Source organism: Clytia hemisphaerica, unplaced genomic scaffold (assembly GCF_902728285.1).
Source record: "Clytia hemisphaerica strain Z4C2 unplaced genomic scaffold, Clytia hemisphaerica genome assembly, whole genome shotgun sequence".
Classification (NCBI taxonomy): domain Eukaryota; kingdom Metazoa; phylum Cnidaria; class Hydrozoa; order Leptothecata; family Clytiidae; genus Clytia; species Clytia hemisphaerica.
Window position 1 is genome coordinate 1 of NW_027104313.1, and position 23635 is coordinate 23635.

The 23635-nt window shown below is 36.8% G+C and overlaps 1 protein-coding gene across 1 annotated transcript; it reads right to left on the minus strand.

Moving 5' to 3' along the window:
- Positions 1-2164: 2164 nt before the first annotated feature.
- Positions 2165-22890, minus strand: LOC136817565 (NF-X1-type zinc finger protein NFXL1-like). The gene is made up of 14 exons (XM_067073890.1): positions 22789-22890; positions 12472-12758; positions 11768-11871; positions 11227-11357; positions 10966-11035; positions 10605-10713; positions 10232-10393; positions 9495-9595; positions 9127-9241; positions 8562-8686; positions 5078-5200; positions 3198-3288; positions 2894-3014; positions 2165-2426 (listed from the first exon to the last, which is right to left on the minus strand). Exons 2-14 carry the CDS (start codon positions 12755-12757, stop codon positions 2348-2350), a joined length of 1617 nt encoding a protein of 538 aa, XP_066929991.1. The 5' UTR covers position 12758; positions 22789-22890; the 3' UTR covers positions 2165-2347.
- Positions 22891-23635: the final 745 nt, after the last annotated feature.

A 23635-nucleotide genomic window follows, 5' to 3' on the forward strand; every position in this document is an offset into this window, starting at 1 on the left:
TCTTTCTTCGGAAAGAATAAATTACATCATAATTCAAACATTTGAGTTTTTTGACTCTGAGAGGTTCATCACTGGCGACGGGGCGGTTGGCGGTGGTTTCTGTAAACTTGATACTTGACGCTGGATCGATCTCACAGTTGGCGAAGAACGTGACGAACATCTTTGCGATGTTCAGTGCCGCATACTGACCCACACATTTCCGATTCCTCAAATTCGGTTTTTGATTGTAGGGACCTCCAAAAGCGAAGAAATTTTCTTTGATATGCTTCTGGTCACCGGTCGTAGAAAACAGGCTGGGTAAACGGAAAGTTTCCGGGTTTCGCTGAGCTCCGTAAGAGTAAGCAGTCATGTAGGTACCTTTCTTGACAGTGTATCTTCCTTGAAGAGAATCCAAAACAAAATCTTTCTTGGCTTTCCCGAAGACAAGACTGACTGGTGTATGGTAGCGCCAAACTTCAATCACAAAGCGGTCAAGAACGTCCAAGTCTTTCAATTTTTGACCAACAGTTTGATTGCTTCCGTGAAAATCATTGACTTCTTTTAAGATGGCGTCTTTAGTTTGGTCATCCAAATTCAAAAATAAGGGATGGTGGAGGACAGCCCACTCCTTAAGCTGAAGACAGAAAAAATAAAGGCCAATTGGAGTGCTTCACCTTTCAACGTATCTGCACCACGTCCGTCCTCCTTCAGAATTCCCGGTAAAACTTTCTTCGCCCACGGTGTACTATCAATATAAGCATACATTTGTTTCGTCACTTGCTTACCTAAAGCATCCAACTTTAAGTTAGGTTTGTTCTTTGGAATCAAACCTCTCAGAAACCACAACAAAAAGACTTTAGGGCTCAAGTCGAACGGTTTATCGAAGTAGAATTCAGTCATGGTACGAACAGTAAAAACGTCGATCAAATTGTCAACATTGGTCTGATTATCCTTGATCATAGGGAGAATAAATCTCCAATTCTTCTGCATGATTTTATACAACCCTTCATATCCGTATTTTTGTTCGGCTCTTTTCAAAATCCTCCACATTCCATTCTTCTTCTTCATGTGATCGTAACCATTGACAGCGATAGGTGCTGAATATCCTTTAACGATGTCCCCACTCATCAGCGCCAAACCAAAATCCGTTGATTTCTCCGTTAACTCTGTATCATAGACAGCTTTGATGGCTACAGGGTCTGCAAGGATAATACGATCTTCGAATAACTTCAGTTTGTAGACACCTAAACCACTCTTCTTGCTTAATTCATGTAAGTAATAATTACCCTGAGTTTGGCAAGTTGAGCGATGTTGACGCGAGGATCTTTGCTACCCGCATAAGGGACTTCCGGATACTCTTTCTCTTTGCCACGCCCATAATCAAATTTGAAGAAACGAAAAAAATCGTTCAATTCTTCATGACTTTGAACAGAAGCAGCGCAGCTCAAAAGTACGCAAACGGTCACAAGTAACGTCTTCATTTTGCGAAGGTTAACTGAAGACAGAAGATCTCAAAATACCTGACGAAGAGTTAAAATCCTATTTCCATTGGCAACAATTTATTTGCAAATTGAGAAAAAAATGAAATGAAGTAAATTTTCCTTCACTTCAACATTTTGGTCCGGACGCATCACGTATTTCACAATTAAAAACACCTTTTTCTATCGTCAAGCAACCTTGAACAATGCAAGCAAAATTATTTGCTATCTTCAATAGTCAAACAATATCTTATTACTGAAAATCAAAAAACAGGAAAATCGAAAACCGTATTAAGAAAATGACAAGAAGCCAGAGCGGCGTGAAGGTCCAGCTGACGTGGCAATAACCGAATGTCGTTCGTACCGGGTTCCTTAAGTGACGCAAAAAAATATCCTCCACTCTGAGCTTTTATTCTTTGACACTCTCTTTGTATTGCTAAGCTTTGAAAGTTTTTGATGCATTTCCCGAAATTTTGAAACTTTTGCCAATTTTGGGATTCGAACCCACTATATACAAAGCACCTATGATTAGAACGCCAGCGCCTTAACCACTCGGTCATCGAGTCACAACTCGCATTAAGGAGTTCAAAGTTGCTTATAAACATGGTATTTACTCCAAACTCTACCCGGGGGCTAAAACCCTAATCAGGGGTTAACTCTCATCCCCAACCCTAGCCCTAACCCTACCTGAAACAACCCATTAATCTAACCGGGAAATTTGACTCTACTACCAATTCAATCCAAAACATAGGTCAAACATCGCGCGGGTAGGCGGGGCAAAAATTCTAGATCGGCGGTTGGTTTGACCTGGACTTGTTAATTTATTGCGCGCACAGGCCCCGACAAAGACAAAATCTTTTCGATCAGTTGCTTTTTAAAGGTCCATTCTGCTACGCGCTGGACCAAAAATCAATTAAATCGTGAAAACTAATTACCTCGCGTTTTTCATGATGGCAGTCAGATGGTATCCTGCAAATAAAAAGTACAAAACTTCTAGATTCAATTTTTAACTTTATCTATCGAAATAATTAATACGAGGTATACACGTTTAAAATCATATCCGGAAACCCAAAAGTAGCTTTGAAAGCCATAAGCCGTAATTTGGTAGAATATACGTATATACCAAAATAACATAAAACGTGGTGTAGGTGTAGGCGTAGTTTATACAATGGGTTTAAAGGTCCGAAGAGGCTAGAGTGTCAACTTGGATCGAAAATAGAGTCACTCATTCTCATCCGAAACGATGCATAAAAATAGGTAAAATATATCGTCAGATTCCAAAGAATATGACGCGTAAAAATAGAGAAAGTGCTAGATTCGACCCGTCATTCTAAATATAGCGCAAATCTTAAGGAATTGTTTTTTTGGAAAAAATTCCAGTCTAGCCTTTTGGTTTTAAAACTCAATAGTTTATACCAATCTTTGAAGTCTCTTACGTGCATTGTTTTTTGCATCTTGGAGGTTTAACAGATTTTTCTTTTCCACAGGGTGTGGTAATTGAATTGCTACCACAGAAACATGTCACTTTCTTCGATTCTGGGCAAGGGTAACAAAGACCTAAAAAGAATACAGGAAAAAAAGAGATCAAGTTGTACATGTTTTGGACAAGGATCCAAGTGGAAAATACAATATTCGGAAACAGAGCTGGGTATAAAATAAGATATTAGATTAATTTGAGAATAAAAGATTCATTCAAAACATAAGGGAATGTGAAAATGACAACTTTTCTAACCAACTTACCTTGGTGACAAGGTGAAGGACATTTATGGTTTCTGCAATTCAAGTTTCGATTGCAAACTTGTTCACACGGAGGACAGCTCCCATTGCAACACTAAAACAAAACAAAAAATGAAGAAAATTGTATTCCCTGTATGTTTAAGTTGTCTTAACCCTTTAACTGCCGTTCGTATTTTTTAAGGTTCGACCTATTTGCCACGGGAAAAAATATTTGCCACGGGAAAAAAAGAAGGTTCGACCTATTTGCCAGGTGTCGGCATATGCCGACATGGTCAAAAGGTAGCGATTTTGAATTCATTTTCTGAATAATATATGAAGTATCAGCCAAGGACTATAATTTTGAGTTGAACATTGTTGAATAGTTATTTTTCAACATAGAAAAGCTTTTAACTATTATCTTTTTTCATTTCAAACCATCTAATACCAAATCTTTGTAGAAATGTTAAATTTCGCGGCAAAGAAATCGAAAATGCTCTTAATAGATATCCTACAGTATTCACCTGTAATAACCTGAAATGTCCATAGTCCAGGGAAAGTGTGCTAAAAATGAATACAATTGTGCATTTTTGACTAGAAATCATGAAATTTGGTACAGTGGTACCTTAGGGGGCAAGAAACATTTTAAGCCTCTGACCCACTTCTGGAACACCTGTTTGTGTATTTTACAGACCAGAATGCCACCCAGGGAAGAAAAAATTTTTTATCTTCACAGCATGTCATATGATATATCGTTGGAAAGATTTTCTCACACTGATTCTAAAAAACATCACAACATATATCTGCAAATGGACCGGGTCCGAGTTATGGGCTACGGAAGTAATTTACAGACCAGTCTGCATACCCGAAAAAAAATTTTATTTTTGTTCCAAAACATTTCATATCATATACCGTTGGAAAGGTTTTTTCACACTGATTCTAAAAATCATCATGATATGTATCTCAAAATGGACTGGGTCCGTGAAATAAGCCATAGGAGTAATTTACAGACCAGAACCGAACCAGAACGGCTCCCGGACAAAAAAATATTTTTATCTCCAAACCATGGCATATCATATACCGTTGGAAAGGTATTTTTACACTGATTCCAAAAAACATCACAACACGTATCTCAAAATGGACTGGGTCCGAGTTATAGGCCATGGGAGTATTTTACAGACCAGAATGGCTCCTGGCCCATAACTCGGACCTAGTCCATTTTCAGATACATGTTGTAATGTTTTTTAGAATCAGTGTAAAATACCTTACCAACAGTATATGATATGCCATGGTTTGGAGATAAAAATTTTTTTTTGTATGCCCGGGAGCCGTTCTGGTTCGGTTCTGGTCTATAAATTACTCCTATGGCTTATTTCACGGACCCAGTCTATTTTGAGCAGTTTTGAGATACATATCATGATGATTTTTAGAATCAGTGTGAAAAATCCTTTCCAACGGTATATGATATGAAATGTTTTGGAACAAAAACAAAAATTTTTTTCGGGCATGCAGACTGGTCTGTAAATTACTTCCGTAGCCCATAACTCGGACCCAGTCCATTTGCAGATATATGTTGTGATGTTTTTTAGAATCAGTGTGAGAAAACCTTTCCAACGATATATCATATGACATGCTTTGAAGATAAAATTTTTTTTCTTCCCTGGGAGGCATTCTGGTCTGTAAAATACACAAACAGGTGTTCAAGAAGTGGGTCAGAGGCTTAAAATGTTTCTTACCCCCTAAGGTACCACTGTACCAAATTTCATGCTTTCTAGTCAAAAACGCACAATTGATGCACACTTTCCTTGGACTACCAGTAGAATTTACATTATTAAGGATACTCTTACATAATATGCTCAATTCTGAACACAAGTTTCACTCAAGTTTTTTGAGAAGATTCTATTTACCTTTTTCTTACAGGGATGTCTGCCACAATTTCGTGTTTTTGTACATTTAGATTCACAAATCAAAGGTTGGCTACATGGAACCAGTTTCTTCTTCTTTCCACATCTACATGACTTCTCAACCACCTTCAATTAAAATGACAACCATAGATTAGGATTAATCACAAAGATTAGGGATAGGATTTTGATTGTTTTTAAACGGAGAAGCCTTCGTTTAACTGGGATAGTCCTTAGAGGGGTCTCTGTAAATAAATGTATGCAACCTAAATCAAACTGGAATTAAATTTTGCGATAACAACAGTATTCACCGTTCCGTAAAATTACCCTGTGGGAAAGTTTGCTAGACTAAAAAAGGCGGCATATTATTTGCATTCTGCTTTTCCTATACCAAGAATGAGAAAAAAAAGAGCGACCTGGCTCACAAGCTAAGTTTGTGACGTCTAAATCAAACAAAATTTATTTGACGTCAATAATGTTGGCATATTGAAATCTCATTTGGATTTGATTTTCAGCGAATGCAGACGTGTTTTTTCTTTGAAAAGTATACTATTATTTTTGTGAAGCTTTTCAAAGAATTTTTCAATTATTTGCTTATTTCTACTTGTATTTTATTCGCCAACATGGAAGCAGAACTTCTTGGAGAGAATGGCGAAGACAGTGGCCAATGGTACGTTTTTGATTATCTTCTTTTAGTTGTGATTCGATCGCAATTTTTTTCTCATAACATGTTTTGCTAAGGGATTGTCAGGGTTGCCTGATCTTATTCTTTTCTAAAATATTTCGAATTTGTAGAGAATTTGGCTCGGTTTGCAAGGACACGGGTTAAATCTTCGACAGGGTCTTACAAGTTTTTTTGAAATGGGACATCTCTCTGTTTGATGTAGAAAGAAGAGACTGCGAGTCACCTTAAACTGCGTGGCAAATTTACTTATCTCTCTATCGACATTTGTCAGCCATTATCACATGTTTTTAAGTTTCTTGTGTGATAATTCGAATCCCTTACCCCTAGTTTATATTCTGAAACATTCTCTCGATGGATTATATTTGTTTGTTTGTAGGGAAATGTACATCCAAACGATGCTTGAGCAGATATTTGATCCAGTTCCCGAGTATGAGAGAGGTTTCTTGGATATTTTTGGAGTTGCTTTTCTACTTTTTGTAGTGAGAGGTTTCCTTGAAGTTAAAAATAGTTTGGAAAACGTGATAGAACTCGCTCAGTATCTCATCCAGCTGATCAGTTACCTCACAAACATTGTAAGCGAAACGGAGGTAAGTGATTTGCAACAAGACGAGATTCTTCTTGTCGTCCAAGAACTTTTTGAGTATGAGACCATTGCAGATCAAGACGCACAAGAACGGGTCAACGAGAACGTTGGTTACCAAGACGCACAAGAACGGGTCAACGGAAACGTTGGATACCAAGAAGCTCACGATGGGGTCAACGTTGAGTTTTTATATCGATACGCGCAAGAACGGGCCATAGAAAACGTTGGGTACCAAGAAGCTCACGATGGGGTCAACGTTGAGTTTTTATATCAAGACGCACAAGAACGGGTCAACGGAAACGTTGGATACCAAGACGCGCGAGAAGGGGTCAACGTTGAGTTTTTATATCAAGACGCGCAAGAAGGGGTCAACGAAAACGTTGGATACCAAGACGCACAAGAAGCTCACGATGGGGTCAACGTTAAGTTTTTATATCAATACGCGCAAGAACGGGCCATAGAGAACATTGGGTACCAAGAAGCTCACGATGGGGTCAACGTTGAGTTTTTATATCAAGACGCGCAAGAACGGGCCATAGAGAACGTTGGGTACCAAGAAGCTCACGAAGGGGTCAACGTTGACTTTTTATATCAGGACGCACAAGAACGGGTCAACGAGGACGTTGGGTACCAAGAAGCTCACGATGGGGTCAACGTTGACTTTTTATATCAGGACGCACAAGAACGGGCCAACGAGAACGTTGGGTACCAAGACGCGCAAACAGGGACCTATGGTGACTTTGTATATCCAGACGCGCAAGATCGGGCCTACGAAAATGTTGCACACCAGGAATCGCAAGAACGGGCCTACGATGACTTTTTACATCAAGGACTCCCTGAAAACTTTGCGTACCAAAACGCACAAGAACGGGCCTATGAAAACGTGCCATATCACGACTTGCAAGAAAGGGTTTGCGAGAATGTTGCGTGCATCAGTTTCGATTATGACGATCAACATGTACTCGACACTGTCCACCCTTTATTCAATAATGGACCAGAAATTTACGAAGAACATCATCAATCAAACAATGAGTGTCTCAAATGTGGGCATAACAAAGAAATACTTCAAGCAACGACAGATTCGAAGCAAAGTCAGGAAGAAGAACATAATTATTCGTCTTTTGGCAATACTACGTTTACGCATCAATCTATACCAACAAATAATATGTTGCCATATATAAAACCTGTTAGGTAACAACAAGACCTTTCTCGAGAATGAAGCTTTAAGATCTAGCTTCTGGAATGTCATAATACTCCCTAGAGAAATACATTAAACATCATAAACGGGAGGATGTATGGTTCAGCAGGCCAGGATTTGAAAGAAATCAAATCTTTGAATCAATGTAACGACTCAATTACACTTATATCCTTCTTGTCACGAACACGAAAGCTTGAAAATATGGGCATAAAATAACATCATTGGGTTGGCACCATTTTCAACTCAGCCATTGGGAACTTTGACATACTATCTCGAGAAAGGTCAAACAAAAAATCTTCAGCGCCTTTATCTAATGTAAATACACTGGAACCATCATCATCATATTTCATTGAAACATTATATCTTCTTGTTTTTGTGTAAAGGAAATATATACTACCATCTTAAAAGCTGAAAATCGATCACATGTGTTTATTTCATGTCTCATCACAAATATTGCATAGTTTCTAGAGGGGTCAAGACCCCCCCTTAGGTAAGAGGACCCCCCTTAAGTGCTAACCCCCCCTTAGGAAATTGATTTAAAATTTCACAACCCCCTTAGAAAATCAGTATAAATGAAACGATTGTACAAGAGTCAAAATTCAATGAAGATCCCCCTTATCTAAGAAGACCCCCCCCCTTAGGTAAGAAGACCCCCCTTAACTGGCAACCCCCCTTAGGAAAGTCAAACTTTTAACACCCCCTTGCTTTTGTTTCATCAAAACCCAAGACCCCCCCCTAAATGTAGGGGGGGTAGAAACTATGTATTGACCGGTTGAATGAATGCCACAGGGCTAGCAAAATAGAGTATACCCACCTTCAAAAGTTTTTCTTGGTTAAGTGAGGCACAAATGGTTGTAAGAATTTTTCTCTGGTGAAATTCTAAAGTATTCTTGTAAACCCCGCCACGAAATTTAACCTTTGGATTTTTGTTTTAATTATAAGCTTTAACTATTTCTAATCGACCTACTATCAGCGCACAAATAGACCTGATTTCTGCATTGTGGAAATTTTAATGAGCACATACTTGTAAGCAGCTTTCACAAGAACCGAAATGACATTTCTTGGAACATTTGTGGAGTTGACAATTCAACGGTTTCATGCAAGTATCCACACACGTGTTCACATCTTCAGTGCATGGTAGTTGTATTTCTAAAATAGAGAAATTTCAAACGGTACAAAATTATTGAAATCTTTTAAAGAAGAAATGATTCGAGTCTACTCAATAGACTGAAGGGTCAACTTCAACCCCTTTATCTGCCAACGATTTAATATTTTTAGTTATTGTTAATTCTTTTTATCCACGCTGGATTAGCTCCTAAACATTGCAATGGAGAGAACTGCTATGAAAGCTACCTTCACGAGGAGCAAGGGACCTATTCATTCCTGGACAACTGATATGCAAGCAAGCAAGCTTATTCAGACTACTAAGATTTAAACCTTGTAGGGAGTTTCTCGAAAAAAGCAAAACAAAATCTTTGATTGTAGATGTGAATCTGTGTCTTAGTGATTACTAAAAAGATATCATTCTAACAGAAACTACATGAAGTTTTTCTACTAGCTTTCCGACTTTTGCTGAGAGGAAGACTTACCTGTCTTTCCACATGGGCAAAATCGGTTTCCACCTCTAGGACAATCACCACAGTCTTCAGAATGGCATTCTTTCTCACATACATGATGATCACAACTCAAAGCTTTATTGCATGCCTAAAGGAAGGTGGAATAGATTAAGAATATTTTTTTAGGGCTAAGTACCAAAATTAGTATTATTAAGAAAAACATGGTGTCACTTCATCTCAGGCACAGTCGAAATAACTTCTGACACTGGTTAGTGACCCCTGCCGCATTGAACAACCCAGACACATTATTGGCCTCATTACTCTAGTATTTTGATAAAAGGAAATTGCATTCATTATAACTGATTCTAAAGGAGAATCTTTTAAACAATTCCTATAGATACCTGTTGACATGACCAAACATTTTCAGCACATTTTCGGATGGCTTTCTTCTTGCCACACATGCATTTCTTCTCACTTGTTTTTGGACATGGTGGACATTCACCTGATGTCGTATAAAATTATTAATTATTAGTTATCCAAACTGAGCTTAAACCTCAAAGTAACTAATGTTTGTTCACTTTAAAAAGAAGATAACATGGCGACTGTAAAGTTAACGACTTTTAGTCAAAAACATTTTAAATAATAAACAAAAATATTTAGTTTTGACACTTTCAGTGTCATTTTTTTTGCCAGCGTCTTTCCTTTGGTTTGCAGTGTCTTGTCTCCCTTGTGCGTCCTAGTCCTTAACTAGTTATTCATTTTTGTTTAGTAAAAAAGACCTGCGTTTACTTTTTTATACATCAGTTAACAGTATGTATGAGTAGAGTCAACATCAAGATTCAAGTCATGTTTTGATTTTATCATTTTTGCATCTTGTTTCATTCGGCCATGTTTTTTTAGCAGCATCTTTCCAGCATTCACTTTTGGCCAGCTGGTAGGTTTTTGTTTCTTGTTTTCTGTTTTTGCCTTTTTCCTTTGGTCTTTTTGTGCCTTTCATTGAGGTCTTAGGACGTTTTTTCTCAACTCTTGAGTTCCAAACACAGCCCTTCTCTGCGCTAAGGCTACATTGACAGTATGTCTTTTTTGGGGTTAATCCTTTATGGAAAGGGAAAAGTTCTTTAATAAAATTATATTTTACCTGAATGACAGACTTGCTCACATACATGTTGGCCACATGGTAATTTCTGTCCACAGACATTCCCACAGGACCAAAATTTTTGACTGCATCTCTTCAAAACAGGACTACTCTTTCCACAATAACATTTGCTTTTGATTGTCTTTGGACAAGGTGGACAAGCACCTGAAAAAATGACTCACAATGTTTATACTGTAATTCATCAAAATTCATTTGCCTACCTTTGTTAGCAGGAAGTATGATAAAGTTAATTTAAATTGATATTTCACATTTTATTAGAGAAAATCATACAAGATGCAAACACAAGCTGCAAACACTAACTGATACCCTTAGGAATACCTTGACAAAAGAAAAATCAAATCAAAAAACTTTTTACCTGGATGACAGAGAAGCAAGCACTCGTGACCACATTCAGGTTGTAATAACCTTTCACACTTATTACCACAAGAATGAGGTACAATCCAAGGGTCGAACGGTGGATCTTCCTAAAAATAAAAACATGTTATTCAGTCAAACATAAAGTTAATATGTCACTTTTTCCCATTTTATTTCACATTGTTAAAGTCAAAAAGCAGGTAATTGAGCTTGCATTGCTCAAAATAAGAATTACTGTACTTATTTGAAAAAAACCTTGTCTAGATTTCAAACGTGTTGTGTAAGAAAGTTAGCAAATTCCATGTATGAATATTATGAATTGTAAAAGTTACCAATGAAAGATAAAAATTAGTCCAACTTACCTCTTTTCCACAGTAACACATATATTTTGTTGGGTTTTCATTTTGACTGTACTCGTGTCTGCATTTTGGGCTAGAAAAAGACACATGAAAAGAAAGAATGTTCAAAATTATCATTAGAACATGTTTGAAACAAAGAAATTTTTAAAAATCAAACTATATAAGACATGACAAGAGTAAGACATTTTTGTGCGTAATCATGAAGTTATTTGGGTGATGAATATCATAAAAAAAGAGGAATCGCAGATCAAACAATCTCCATACCAATTCCACATGAATTTCACATCTCTTAAATCTCCTTCTGCCTGTATAGCTTGACGGCCAATTCCTTCTCTTGCCCATTTTTGAATGCATTGGAGATGGAAAATACTAAAACATTTGGTGCAGCTCCAAATCTTAAAAGGAAAGCAAAGGTTTGGATGAAATGAATGAAATTCAAAATACTTACAAATGTTTGGTAAGATAATAGTTGCAGAAATATGAAAGTTTGGTGTACAAAAAGGACAGTTTGTGGGCAAAAAGCTTCACTGTCTTTCACTGATAAGAAAAGTTCTTCTAGAACCAATTTGAAATTCAAAAAATATCCTTCATTCGCCAAATTAAAATTCCCACCAAATTTAATTCTCAGGCCATCTGCCAAATAAAACTCCCTCTGAAAAAACTTTTTTCAACTAAATTGAATTCCTTTGTTAATGGTTTTGAAACATTTCATATCATTCTTCCTTTCAAAATATGTATAAAAAAGAACAAAATGCCAAATGTTCGGCAAATGACTTTAAGAATAAACTAAAAAATTCAAGCTTACCGCATTCAGTCTTTTGACTGTCTCAATGCAAACTAAACAACATATAGCTCCAGTTTGTAAAATATCTTGAACCATTTGTGATTGATGTATCTCTTCAACTCCATCTAAGAACAAACAACAAAATGTCAGTTCTAATACATGACAGACAGTGACAGAAGGCATTATCTTTTAAGTAAGTTTTATCTAAGATAAAGAATGAAAGAACAACAAGCATATTTCGCCAGCATAGTTCCAGTCCCCCTGCTAGTTGGGGGGGGGGTTACACCCTCCAAAAAGCCCAAAAAGTTGGGGGTTAAAGATATTTCAAATATTTGGAGAGACCTAATGTACTTGGGGGAGCTAAAATATAATTATTTAAGTTTTTTCTGCAGCCCAACAATTTTATATAAAATTAGCAAAATATTTTATCTCAACCTTCAAACTACAACACAATTTACATTGAATAACCCTTTTTTCAAGGAACAAACTTTTAAAAGTGCCAAAGGTCGAAAGCCCTGGGGGTTACTTAAATTGATGAATCTTTGGGGGACTTAAAACTCAGGGGAATCCAATTTTTGCCTAACCTAAACCCAGGCTGATGCTATGGCCAGTGTACTGAACTTTATGGTTCAAATCAATTTCCTACTGAATTATCCATCAATTCTTATCAAAATTGTATCAGCTTCAGTACAGTTAAATCATGAAGCTGGTAAAATAAATCATACCAAGAGAGCTATCAAAGTTTTTTGTTAGTTTTGATATGATTTGTTCATTGTGTATTTCTTCATCAGATGAATCTGATGCTTCCATATCATCTAAAATTTTTCCATATCTTGACTGCATATCAATCATTCTATTTTTATTTTCCAGGTTTTCCTTTTTATGGCCTGGTCTAACAGTCCCAGTGGAGGCTAAAGTCTTTGTTGTAGAAGACCATGGTGACTGTACAGCATTGTTTTGATTTTGATTGTTGGAGCCTCTACCTCTTCCACGGCCACGACTAAAATTCATCCTAAAATTCAATATAGAAAGGGATAGTCAAACTATAATAAAGGTCAGAGATATGATACTTTCATTGATTTTTTCAAAATTTCGAAGATAGGAGATTCTAAAGAATTGAGATTTCTAACTTTCTAAATTTCTTATTCTTCTATTCAAATCTGGGAAAATTAAGGTGTTAAGTACATTGACCATCTAAACCAAAATTAAAGGTAAAAAATGCCTACACTGTAAACAAAGCCTAATTTCTATTTCTATCCATTAATTTGTATAAGCACACCGGAAATATTTAAAACTTGTTTATAAAAATAAAAAGTATAAAAAAGGAAGAAGAATATTATACCTATAAATAGTTTATCATTTTAAAAATTCTAAAAAAAATTCGAAAAAGTTGGTGATAATTAAAATAATCAACAAGCCATCAACATTGATAAATTACACACATTTCCTCAGAAACTTTTAAAATTATCTGCCATTATGACTTTCTTGAAGCTGTTCTGAAATTAACCAATCGGGTTATGTATCGGAATTCATATCATAGTTCTTTTCCGAGATTTGTAAAATAGCTAAGTTGGCAAAACAACTTTTCCCGGGGGTTTGAGGAACAAACAGAACTGCCATCATTTGTTTTTTATTTAACCATATATTTAAATTTGCACTCAAAAATACTTAAATAAATGAGTTAATAATATTCAATAAACTATTTGAATCTCTCAGAAAAAAACACTTACAGAACGACATAGTTTCTCATTTGGAATACCCCCGTGTTTGGACCATTCTATCGTGAGCGCACACTAAGTAGCACCCTCGGTGCAAGATTTCCGCCTCATCTTTATTCGTCCGCGCAAGAATGCAAGCTAATCATTTTTTTCTCGCGCACTCAAGGGGAAAAGGAAAGTGATCAATATTCTTTGAAGAAAAAACGTCAGAAACGAACCCAAAGACCAAAAGATGTATTTTGTTGTTGAGAATCGATCTTGTGAAGATGAAAAGATTTCTGCTATGCGTTTTTTTCGGGACGCTAAAAAACTCTAATTTCGATCTTCCTTGAGGTAAAGACGTTGCGAGATTTGGATTAGCAAGGCAAAAATCGCTAAAAAGCTGGTAAAATCGTAATCCTCAAAAATCGAAGTTCCAACCTCCCTGCTGACGACCCACGGCATGGCCCGAACATGTTCGGGCCTCTTGATTAATACTTTTTGAAAATGGCCCGCGCGGGCCCGCACAGTTTCGGACCATGTTCGGGCCAGATTTTTGAAAACTTGCTACGATCGCGCGTGTAATTTCAAGACCCAATATTTATATTTTAAATTCCTTATTTTAGCAAACAAATTTAAAAATCTTCATCTTTATTCAAATATGTATTGTTTAAATATAAAAGTTAATCATCTATTTTCCAATTAAGTTAGGAAAATTATTAAAAAGAATGATTTGAATCTTGCATAAAATGGTCTTCTTTTTATTCTTTATCCCGTTCCCTTTTCTCGTGGTCTTCTCCTATTTGAAGCAGAATTTTTCTGAAAATCTAAAAAAGATTTAACAGTCGCACTTTATTCGTTCTAATGTTAAAAACTACTTCACTAAACCTGCAGTAAATCTGGCGGATAGGGAAGTGAAATTGAGGGATCGAAGTTGCAGTTATATATGGCCCGAACATGGCCCGAGCAAATCCGTATCAATTGTAAATACATGGCCCGAACATGGTCCGAACAAAATGTTTGGGCCGATTCAATAATACTTTTTTGTGGCCCGAGCATGGTCCGAACAGGCCCGAACATGTTCGGGCCATGTCGTGGGTCGTCACTGCTGAAGGCCACCTTTATTTCTGTATGAGAATATAATCTTTGAGGGATGAGACCAGAGCTAAATCTCATCAATAACATCCAAAGAATGTTGATGATGTTCATTTGGCTTTGGGATCGAGAGCCGAGAGTGAGTATGGCCTCTCATAGTGTTCTCTCCCCTGGATTCAGGGGGGATGGGTTTTGAGGTCAAAAGGACGTATAGGGGGGAAAGAATTTTTTTTGAAGCCAGGGGGGGGACGAGGGGGGAATGGAAAATTTTCATTCTAGGCATGGGGGGGAGGGAACTCACCAAAATCAATTCAAAATTGAAAAACATCTGGTTTTTTGAGATGATATAGCATAATGCTTAGTTTTATTAATATTATGGTTTAAAAACAACCATCATTTCCATTTATTCTTGAATTAGAACTACCTTAGGGAAAACAATAACCGTTAAGCCCATCAAATTACAGCTTTTTAATTTTATGCTTGAGGGGGGGGGACAGAAAAGATTTTGGAGGCAGGGTGGGGGAAAATGAGGGGGGGATGGAAAATTTTCATTCTAGGCATGGGGGGGAAGAGACCCTGAAGGACACTATGGCCTCTCCACAATAAATGATAATAAAAAAGCCGTTGCATAAGATAAATCACAAATTTATTCGGATATACATATAATAGAAATGAAATATATTTTAAGATGAAAAATCTGAAAAACAGTGAGCAATGACCAAGAGGAAAAAAAAAAAGGCAAACATGAAAACTGAAACCCTGCAAAGACCAGTGTGAAAAACTCAAAAAAACTCAAAAAATACGTATTGAAAAATACGTGTCTAATAAAATATAGTAATAAAAAAAACAAAAAAAACTGAAAACTTATTGAAAACTTTAATTAAATATTACAAATGAAATTTGTGACTTCTGCGTCAGCAGTGGTGTTAACGAAAAGCGAGTGTCTCTGGTGCCTCCAGGACCTCGAACGACCCTCGACATGGCCCGAGAATTCTTGGGCCTCTTTTCGGGCCATGTTCGGGCCAAGAGAACCTATCAATTCTTTTGGCCCGAACATGACCCGAGTCATTCGGGCCATGTTCGGGCCATGAATTTGTCCACTTGTCAGCAACATTGAATTTCCTGGAGGAAAAAAATTTTTTTCGAAGCAAATTGGGAAAATGTGTGTGAATTTCTGACACGTTTTTAATCAAAAACAAAGGAGTTTCCTCATACTTTTTTTGGCAAATTGAATAAATTTTTAAGGCAAATATGAAACATGTAAGATAAAAATAGGCATAGGTGGCAAGACTTAAAATGTAAACTGATCAAACTATACCTTTCTTTGCAAACTGTTTTGTTTATATCGCTCAAAAAAACTTTATGAGCTTCCCGTGGACACGCTTCAGTTTAAAACCAGGACCAGTTTACTAGCAAATATTTCCACCCTAAGTATATTTATAACTATGTTTTCATACCAAATAAGACATTTAATATTTATATGAATTTAAAACACTCATATATTTAATATAATCAAGAGAAACCAAGTTTTTCTCAAAGAAAATGTTAAAAAAATTCAGTCCTGAAATTACACGCCTGTTTAAATCATGTTTTCAAAAATTGGCCTGAGTGTGGCCCGTGCTTTACGCAAATTCCAAAAGTTTTGGCCCGAGAATTCTCGGGCCATGTCGAGGGTCGTGACCTCTCAAACACACCACAGCTGACCGAATCAGACTAAAAGAAATTTTTCTTTTTACATAAAAATATGTTTCCGAAAATGAAGATTTATTTTTCTCACATAGAAGCTCGCTTAAACGGGCGTAAAATCGCTTAGTTTCTGTGCTCATTCCACCGTTGGCAGAAAAAACGAGTGGTGTAAAAGTATTGTTTTCTTGATCGAGTATGCGATTTACATACTTTCTTTTCTTCTCTTTTTCCATTTGCTTCATTACACTAGCAAGATTTTGGTTTTGGTAACTTCTGGCTGAAGGGGAAAAAACCCTCACGTCAAGAAATGCATTCTGTTGCCTCTGCCAAAATCCTCTTAGTGTAACATCAGCGCGGAGTTGTTCAGAGTCATGATCGAAACGTTTTTGAAGAATTGGTTCCTTCTCAACAGTTAGTCACACTAGGAAATCTAGCTTTCAGAAAAAACAACATCAGTCATCTACAGGATACATTTCAACAACAAGGATGAGAGTTACCTGAATCAAGTTCGCGAGACAATATTAATTAAAACTTGAAAGTTGGTAAACAAAATAAAACGTGCAGCAGCCAAAATCAACCAACCAAAATTTGTCATTCAATTCCCGAGACAGCGCTTCGATTTTTAAGGCCTTGTTTATACGCTAAAGTAAAAACAATTACGCACATGTAGATGGGTTATTGTTTGAGGTCCGGCAAAATTTCCGGAAGATAAAAATAAAAAGAAACACCATAACTCCAAATTTGAGTCAAAGGCTGAACCTGTGTCGTGGGAGAAGCCTCTCTTTTTTAGTGAAAATAAAAAAGAGAAACAGAAAATAAAACAAGAAGTGGAAAAACTGGTTTGTCATTGTGGAAGTACTGTACCATTTGACAAGAAGGATTGATTTCACAGCTTTTGACCCTGGAACAGCTACGCATGACAAGAGAACACCTGGGTTCCCATGCGTAGCTGAGCAGGTACCAATCCTTTATTTTATCTGCATTATCTTGATCTACACGTTGTGCGAGCATTCTTCGGATACACCCCTCCCTCAGTCTTGTTTGATCTTCTAAGTCTGGGATGGCAAATAATGAGTGCAACAAAACTTCCAAACAAGAAGATGTTAACTCAGTAATTGGTGAGCTCTGCCTACTAGCTCCTACCAACGACATCAAGAGATGTATCAAAACCTACCAATATGGAAAGGACCTTGATCGTTTGAGGAAGGATTTCAACGGATTTACCAAATCTATTTTAGAAGATACCTTGTCTTTTCTACAAGTACCTGAGCAAAAAGACTATCTGAAACCTTCAAACATACATAACCTTATATGTAGGATCCAGAACTTGCTTCCAGAGAGATGTGTCATCTGTAATGAATCTTATTGTGTAAGGTTGGAGGATAATCCCCTTCTTCAATGCGTCATGTGTGGACAGGATGTTCATAGGCAATGTTTTCTTCTTCAACTCGGTGCTGCTGACCAAAATATGGACAGTGATAGTCTCTTGTCTATCATTAATCCACATAACATCAAAAACCTCTACTACCTTTGTGATCACTGTGCTAATGAGAACCTCCCAAAGAGCGAAGCAGGAAAGAAGAAAAACAAAAGACAGAGAGACCTTAATAACCTTGTCAAGCCAATACCAATGGCAGGCAAACAAGATGAGGATGACAATATGAGTGATCCAATCCTGAGTGATAAAGACAACTCAGAGTCAAATGAGACAATTGAAATAAGTGACAATTTGACGGACCAAAATCGACAGATATCCAAAACCTGTGCGCACTATGTAAAAGGAAAATGCAAGTACGGAATAAAGGGAAGAGACTGCAAGTTCGACCATCCAAAAGCATGTCGAAAATTCATGAAGCACGGAACCAGAGCCAGAGTTGGCTGTCAAAAAGGTAGAAACTGTCTCTTTTTTCACCCAAAAATGTGCATTGATTCACTGAGGAAAGGAGAATGTTTCAATAAGATGTGTCAGCTAACACATGTAAAAGGAACAAAAAGAAATGCCGAAACCTACCCACAGAGAGAGAGAGAATATCAAAACAAATGGGATGTCAAAGAAAATCAGTACCAAAATGATTTTAAGGAACAACACTATCAGCATGACAACAGGGAGTATGGATCTCAAGAAACCCATCAAAGGAATAACCAGAATACAAACAAAGAAATGGATTTTTTAGCTATTTTTCAAAAATTCAAAAAAGACTTAATACTGGAGATCGATCAGAAAATATCCACACTGATGGACAAACAAGTGAGGAAGGAAATACCACTACAATACCAGTATCCTCAACGAATGATGTCCCCTCAGAACACCAACTGGGGAATAAACCCGTCAATGATCAACCCGTCTCGCTAAATTCATTTTCAATTTTAAACGTTCAAGGACTTAAACCACAAACAGTTCAATCAACAGTACCATATATCAAAGACAAGTTGATTGAGAATAACTTTTTATTTATGATTTTAACAGAAACTTGGCTCAAAGACCATAATGATGCTGAGTTACACATAGAAGGCTATGAAATATTTCGGTCCGACAGAAAAAGACCAAAGTCACGATTTGGAAGATGTAGTGGTGGTGTCGCTATATACATGAGAGAAGATATTTCATCACACTTCAAACAGACCGTTACACACTCAAATGGCGTTATCGAAGTCATCTGTCTGAGTTCGACTACATTGGATATCCAAATATGGGGAATATACCGACAGCCAGACGACTCATCAAACGGGAATCCATCTAAGAATGAACAATTCAAACCAGTTATAGAGTTAATTAAATCAGAACTAGACAAAACTGAAGGAAAAACACCAGACATCTTCATAGCAGGTGATTTTAACCTGCCACACGCAAATTGGGACAGCAAGTGCTCAAACCCTGGGGCATCTACAGAGGAACAAAGAATGACTAGTGAAATATTCACTCTTATGAATGACCATAATCTGATTCAACACATTAGAGGAGCCACACACAAAGCAGGAAATACACTGGATTTAATGCTCACAAATAACCCTCTACTAATACACAGCTATGAATCAGCCCCATCACCAGATTACATATCCCATCACTCAATGATCAATGTTAAAATTCACTTTGATTTACACTCAAGTTTCCAAAAGGAGGATCCCTTTGTTGTGCGTAATGTATTTGATGAGTACAATTTTCATTCAAAAACAATAAACTGGGTATCAATCAAGGAAAAAATGAAGGATAAATTGTGGACAGACCTTCATGATCAACCGACAGCTGACCAATTGTCAACAATCACAGACTGGATCATAGACATAATTAAGGAATATGTACCAAAACGAAAACCAAACACTAAAAAATTTCAGAAGATACCACGCGAGCGAAAGATTTTATTCAGAAAAAGAAAAAACATTTTTAGAAAATTTCCAAACCCAATGAAAAATGCAAAATCCAAACAAAAATTAATAGACATTGAAACTAAACTAAAGCTATCCTACGAATCAGAGAAGAAAAGCCAGGAAAGGAAGGCAACAGAATCAATAAAAAACAATCCTAAATTTTTTTATGCATATGCAAAAAAGCATAGTAAATCAAAATCCAAAGTTGGACCACTGCGTGACAAAAATAATTCTTTGATATATGATGCTGACCGTATTGCTAATATACTCCAAGACCAATACACATCGGTTTTCAGTGTACCATCGGAAAATGACGTCACTCATCCAACAATATGTCCAAACGTGCTAAAAGACATAGACTTTGACGAAAAAGATTTCATTGAAGCAATCTCAACATTGTCACCAAACTCTGCTCCCGGTCCTGATGGATTTCCTGCGATTTTGCTGAAAAATTGCAAAGAAGAACTTGCTAAGCCACTCGCAATATTCTGGAGGAACTGTCTGAACCATGGAGTAACAGAGGAGATTCACAAAAGAAATCATATCACACCAATATCAAAGGGTGGAGATCAAGGAGAGCCATCTAACTACAGGCCAGTATCACTTACGTCCCATCTCACCAAGGTGTTTGAAAAAATAGTTCGAAAGAAGATAGTCGAATTTATCAACAACAATGACTTGTTCAACCCAACACAGCATGGTTTCCGGGAAGGGCGATCATGCCTTAGTCAATTACTCAGCCACTATGACAGTATCCTATCAAAACTAGAAGAAGGATTGGATGTAGATGTTGTATATCTCGATTTTTCAAAAGCATTTGATAAAGTCGACCACAGGATACTGCTATCAAAACTGAAATCTATTGGAATAACAGACAAACTACTTAAATGGATTAAGTCATTTCTTCAAGACAGAAACCAAGTAGTATTTGTAGACGGTCACAAGTCGTACCAGGCAAAAATTCAATCAGGAGTACCTCAAGGATCGGTTCTTGGGCCATTATTCTTCATCATCATGATATCAGACATTGATGAAGGGACAACCAAAGCAGAACTTGCAAGTTTTGCTGATGACACACGAGTAAAGAAAGGAATCCAAAACATCATTGACCAGTTTCACCTACAAAACGACCTTAACAATGTTTATCAATGGTCGACCATAAACAAAATGATGTTAAATGGAAAAAAGTTCGAGCATCTCCATTATGGAAACGGACCAGCCACCAGTTATTTCACAGGTGAAGGAAAGATAATCCAAACCAAATCTTCAACAAGGGATCTTGGTGTTACCATGTCAGACGATGCGAAATTCAACCAACATATTCTAACCATTGTAGAAAAAGTACAGATACTCATTGGTTGGATTCTGAGAACATTCAGCTCAAGAGAACATGATGTCATGCTCACTCTTTGGAAGTCTTTAGTCATACCACACATCGACAACTGTTCTCAACTATGGTCACCCAATGAAGTTAATCTGATCCAGCAGATCGAAGATCTCCAAAAATCATTCACAAGGAGGATTAAAAACCTACACAACCAAAACTATTGGGAAAGACTACAAACATTAAAACTGTTTTCACTGCAGAGAAGGCGTGAAAGATATATTATCATATACACTTGGTGTATTATTGAGAAGCTTGTCCCAAATCCTGGGACAATCACGTTCTATGCCAATCCCAGACAAGGAAGAAAATGTCACATACCACTAGTGAAAAGGGGGCCCTGGCAAAAAGTCATATACTCAAGTTTTAAAGTCCAAGGACCAAGGCTTTTCAACTCGCTGCCAAAACGTCTGAGGGATCTCACTGGGTGCAAGAAATTGAAATTCAAAACTGAGCTGGATAAATATCTTCTTACAGTTCCCGACGAGCCACTCGTGACTGGCTACACTATGATGAGACGAGCTGAAACAAACAGCATCATCAATATGAAAATTTACATCGGTCCTCACAGGATGGATGCGTAAAGATATTACGAAACAAGCTCAAGGTAACTCAAGGTAAGGATAGCCTATCCGGCAGTGCGCGGATCTAGGTGGGTTTCGCCTCCCTCGTAGATCTTTTTCTTGGGAAGTTGATCTTCAAATTAGTTTTCAAGGTTGGCTTGGCTCAAATTTTTTCATCTATGACTCAAATTGTAGGCAATTTCTCAAAGTTTTTGAAAATGTTAATTTCATTAAAAAGCGCCGGGTTATTTGTTGATGAATCCCTTTAGAAGTTTTGCGGTGCATTTTTTTGCTTGAGAGTCAAGTAAACGATATAGCGCTTTCGCAGCATTAATCTTTGATATGCATTTTGGCGGGACGCTAGTGTGGCTAACTGCTCAACATCTTTGCAAACAATTGCAGATAGATTAGCCGTTATGTTAACCAATTCATTGTGCCACATGTGAATAAAACCGCCAACCTTGCACTGTCAGTTACATCAATATGCCTTCTTACCTGTCTTTAAAAAATATCAATAAAAGTAATCACGGAAAAGGATGCCAAAAAAAAGACATAAGTGTGAGAACAGAGTAATCAAACTCGTTAGAAAAAGTACCATTAGAAGTCATAAAAAATCAACCTGAATAAATGCAATCGAAATTCCAGAGAACTTCATAATCCCCCAGACAACATTACATTACTATGTCAAACTCCCATCACATAAATTTTACAATTACGTCAGAGTAGACTACGCTCGCCACCGAAGAGGTTTATTTGGAAAGGGCAATTATATTTTAATATTGTTCGCTTCTTTTTTAAAGATTCGCCGGGTTGGAAAAGTATGAATTTCTTTGTACATATTTTACCTACCCCAAATATTTAGGAGGATGAGTTTTAAACGAGTTGTCAAGTTGAAACGAACGATAAATGTATCAAGGTCTGTTTTATTTACCCCCTGGTGCCTTAACAAAAGGGACTTAACTCGATGTTACAATCCTATTATTGAAAGTTTGTCTCGGCTTTTTTATAATGAGCGAGACATACGTTCTCTGATTACGCAATTTTCATATTGACATTTTCGAGGCATTTTGATGTAACTGACTGTTGTAGTGAATGATCGACGCTGAATTTTGTTTGAAGCCGCAGACACAGTCGCTCGATAAATGATAATAATGCATAAAGTTGAAATGATATGTCAGGTTACCGAAATACTAAAAAAAGTAAGCTGTTAATAAATTAAACTAGCAAATGCAATAGAGAAAAAGTTTATACCTTGCTTAATTGTGATATTGTCTCTCGCTTGCCGTTTTACTGCAAATCAATTTCACTTTCACTTCTGATCATCAACCGATGCGCCACGAAAGAAATTTTGAAGTATGACTTTAAAATGTAAACAATTCTTTTTGCAATCAAGATAGATGTTTCACGCTGAGATCAAGGTGATGTCTTTAGAATATATCTCAGCTTTGCTTAATGCGTTCAGAAAAACTTTTTTCCAGTAGTTGAAAGTACAACAACCCGCCCATCGACGGCCCGGAGAAGTTTAGATTCTGGTGTTTACCTTTGAATTGTATCCACAAAATTACGCCAGTCAAATTGTTTGGAAACTCATATTTTTACAAGGTTTACTATTTTCTTATTCCTTTTTGATGAAGCTTCATTTTTGTTCTTTTTTGTGCGAGCTTTTGACTTATCACCCTCGCAGATGTACAACTAGTTTTGGACCATCAAACTGTCAAAATTTTCTTGTCCTGCCTTGATTGAGTATATATTGTTTATTAATTTATTTGTATGATTGATTGATTCAACAAATTTGATTGATCAGGTCTGGACCATTAAAAAATAAGTCTTTGTTCTTGGAAAAAAGTGAATTAAGTTTTTAAGATTAACAAAATCCCACTAAATCTGCCAGTTGGAAAATTTTAGCAAAATAAAAGAAGAAAAAAACAGAATATACATGCCTACTTTAAGTTTGATTGATACTCTCTTTATAAATTTGATGAACTATAAATCTAGTGGAATAAGTTTATGTCAACAACAAACCTGTTTTTACCGCATCGCCAAATTTTAACTTTGTAGGCAGCCATCGAAAAATTGTTTTGTTCGCGTCGCATCGCAA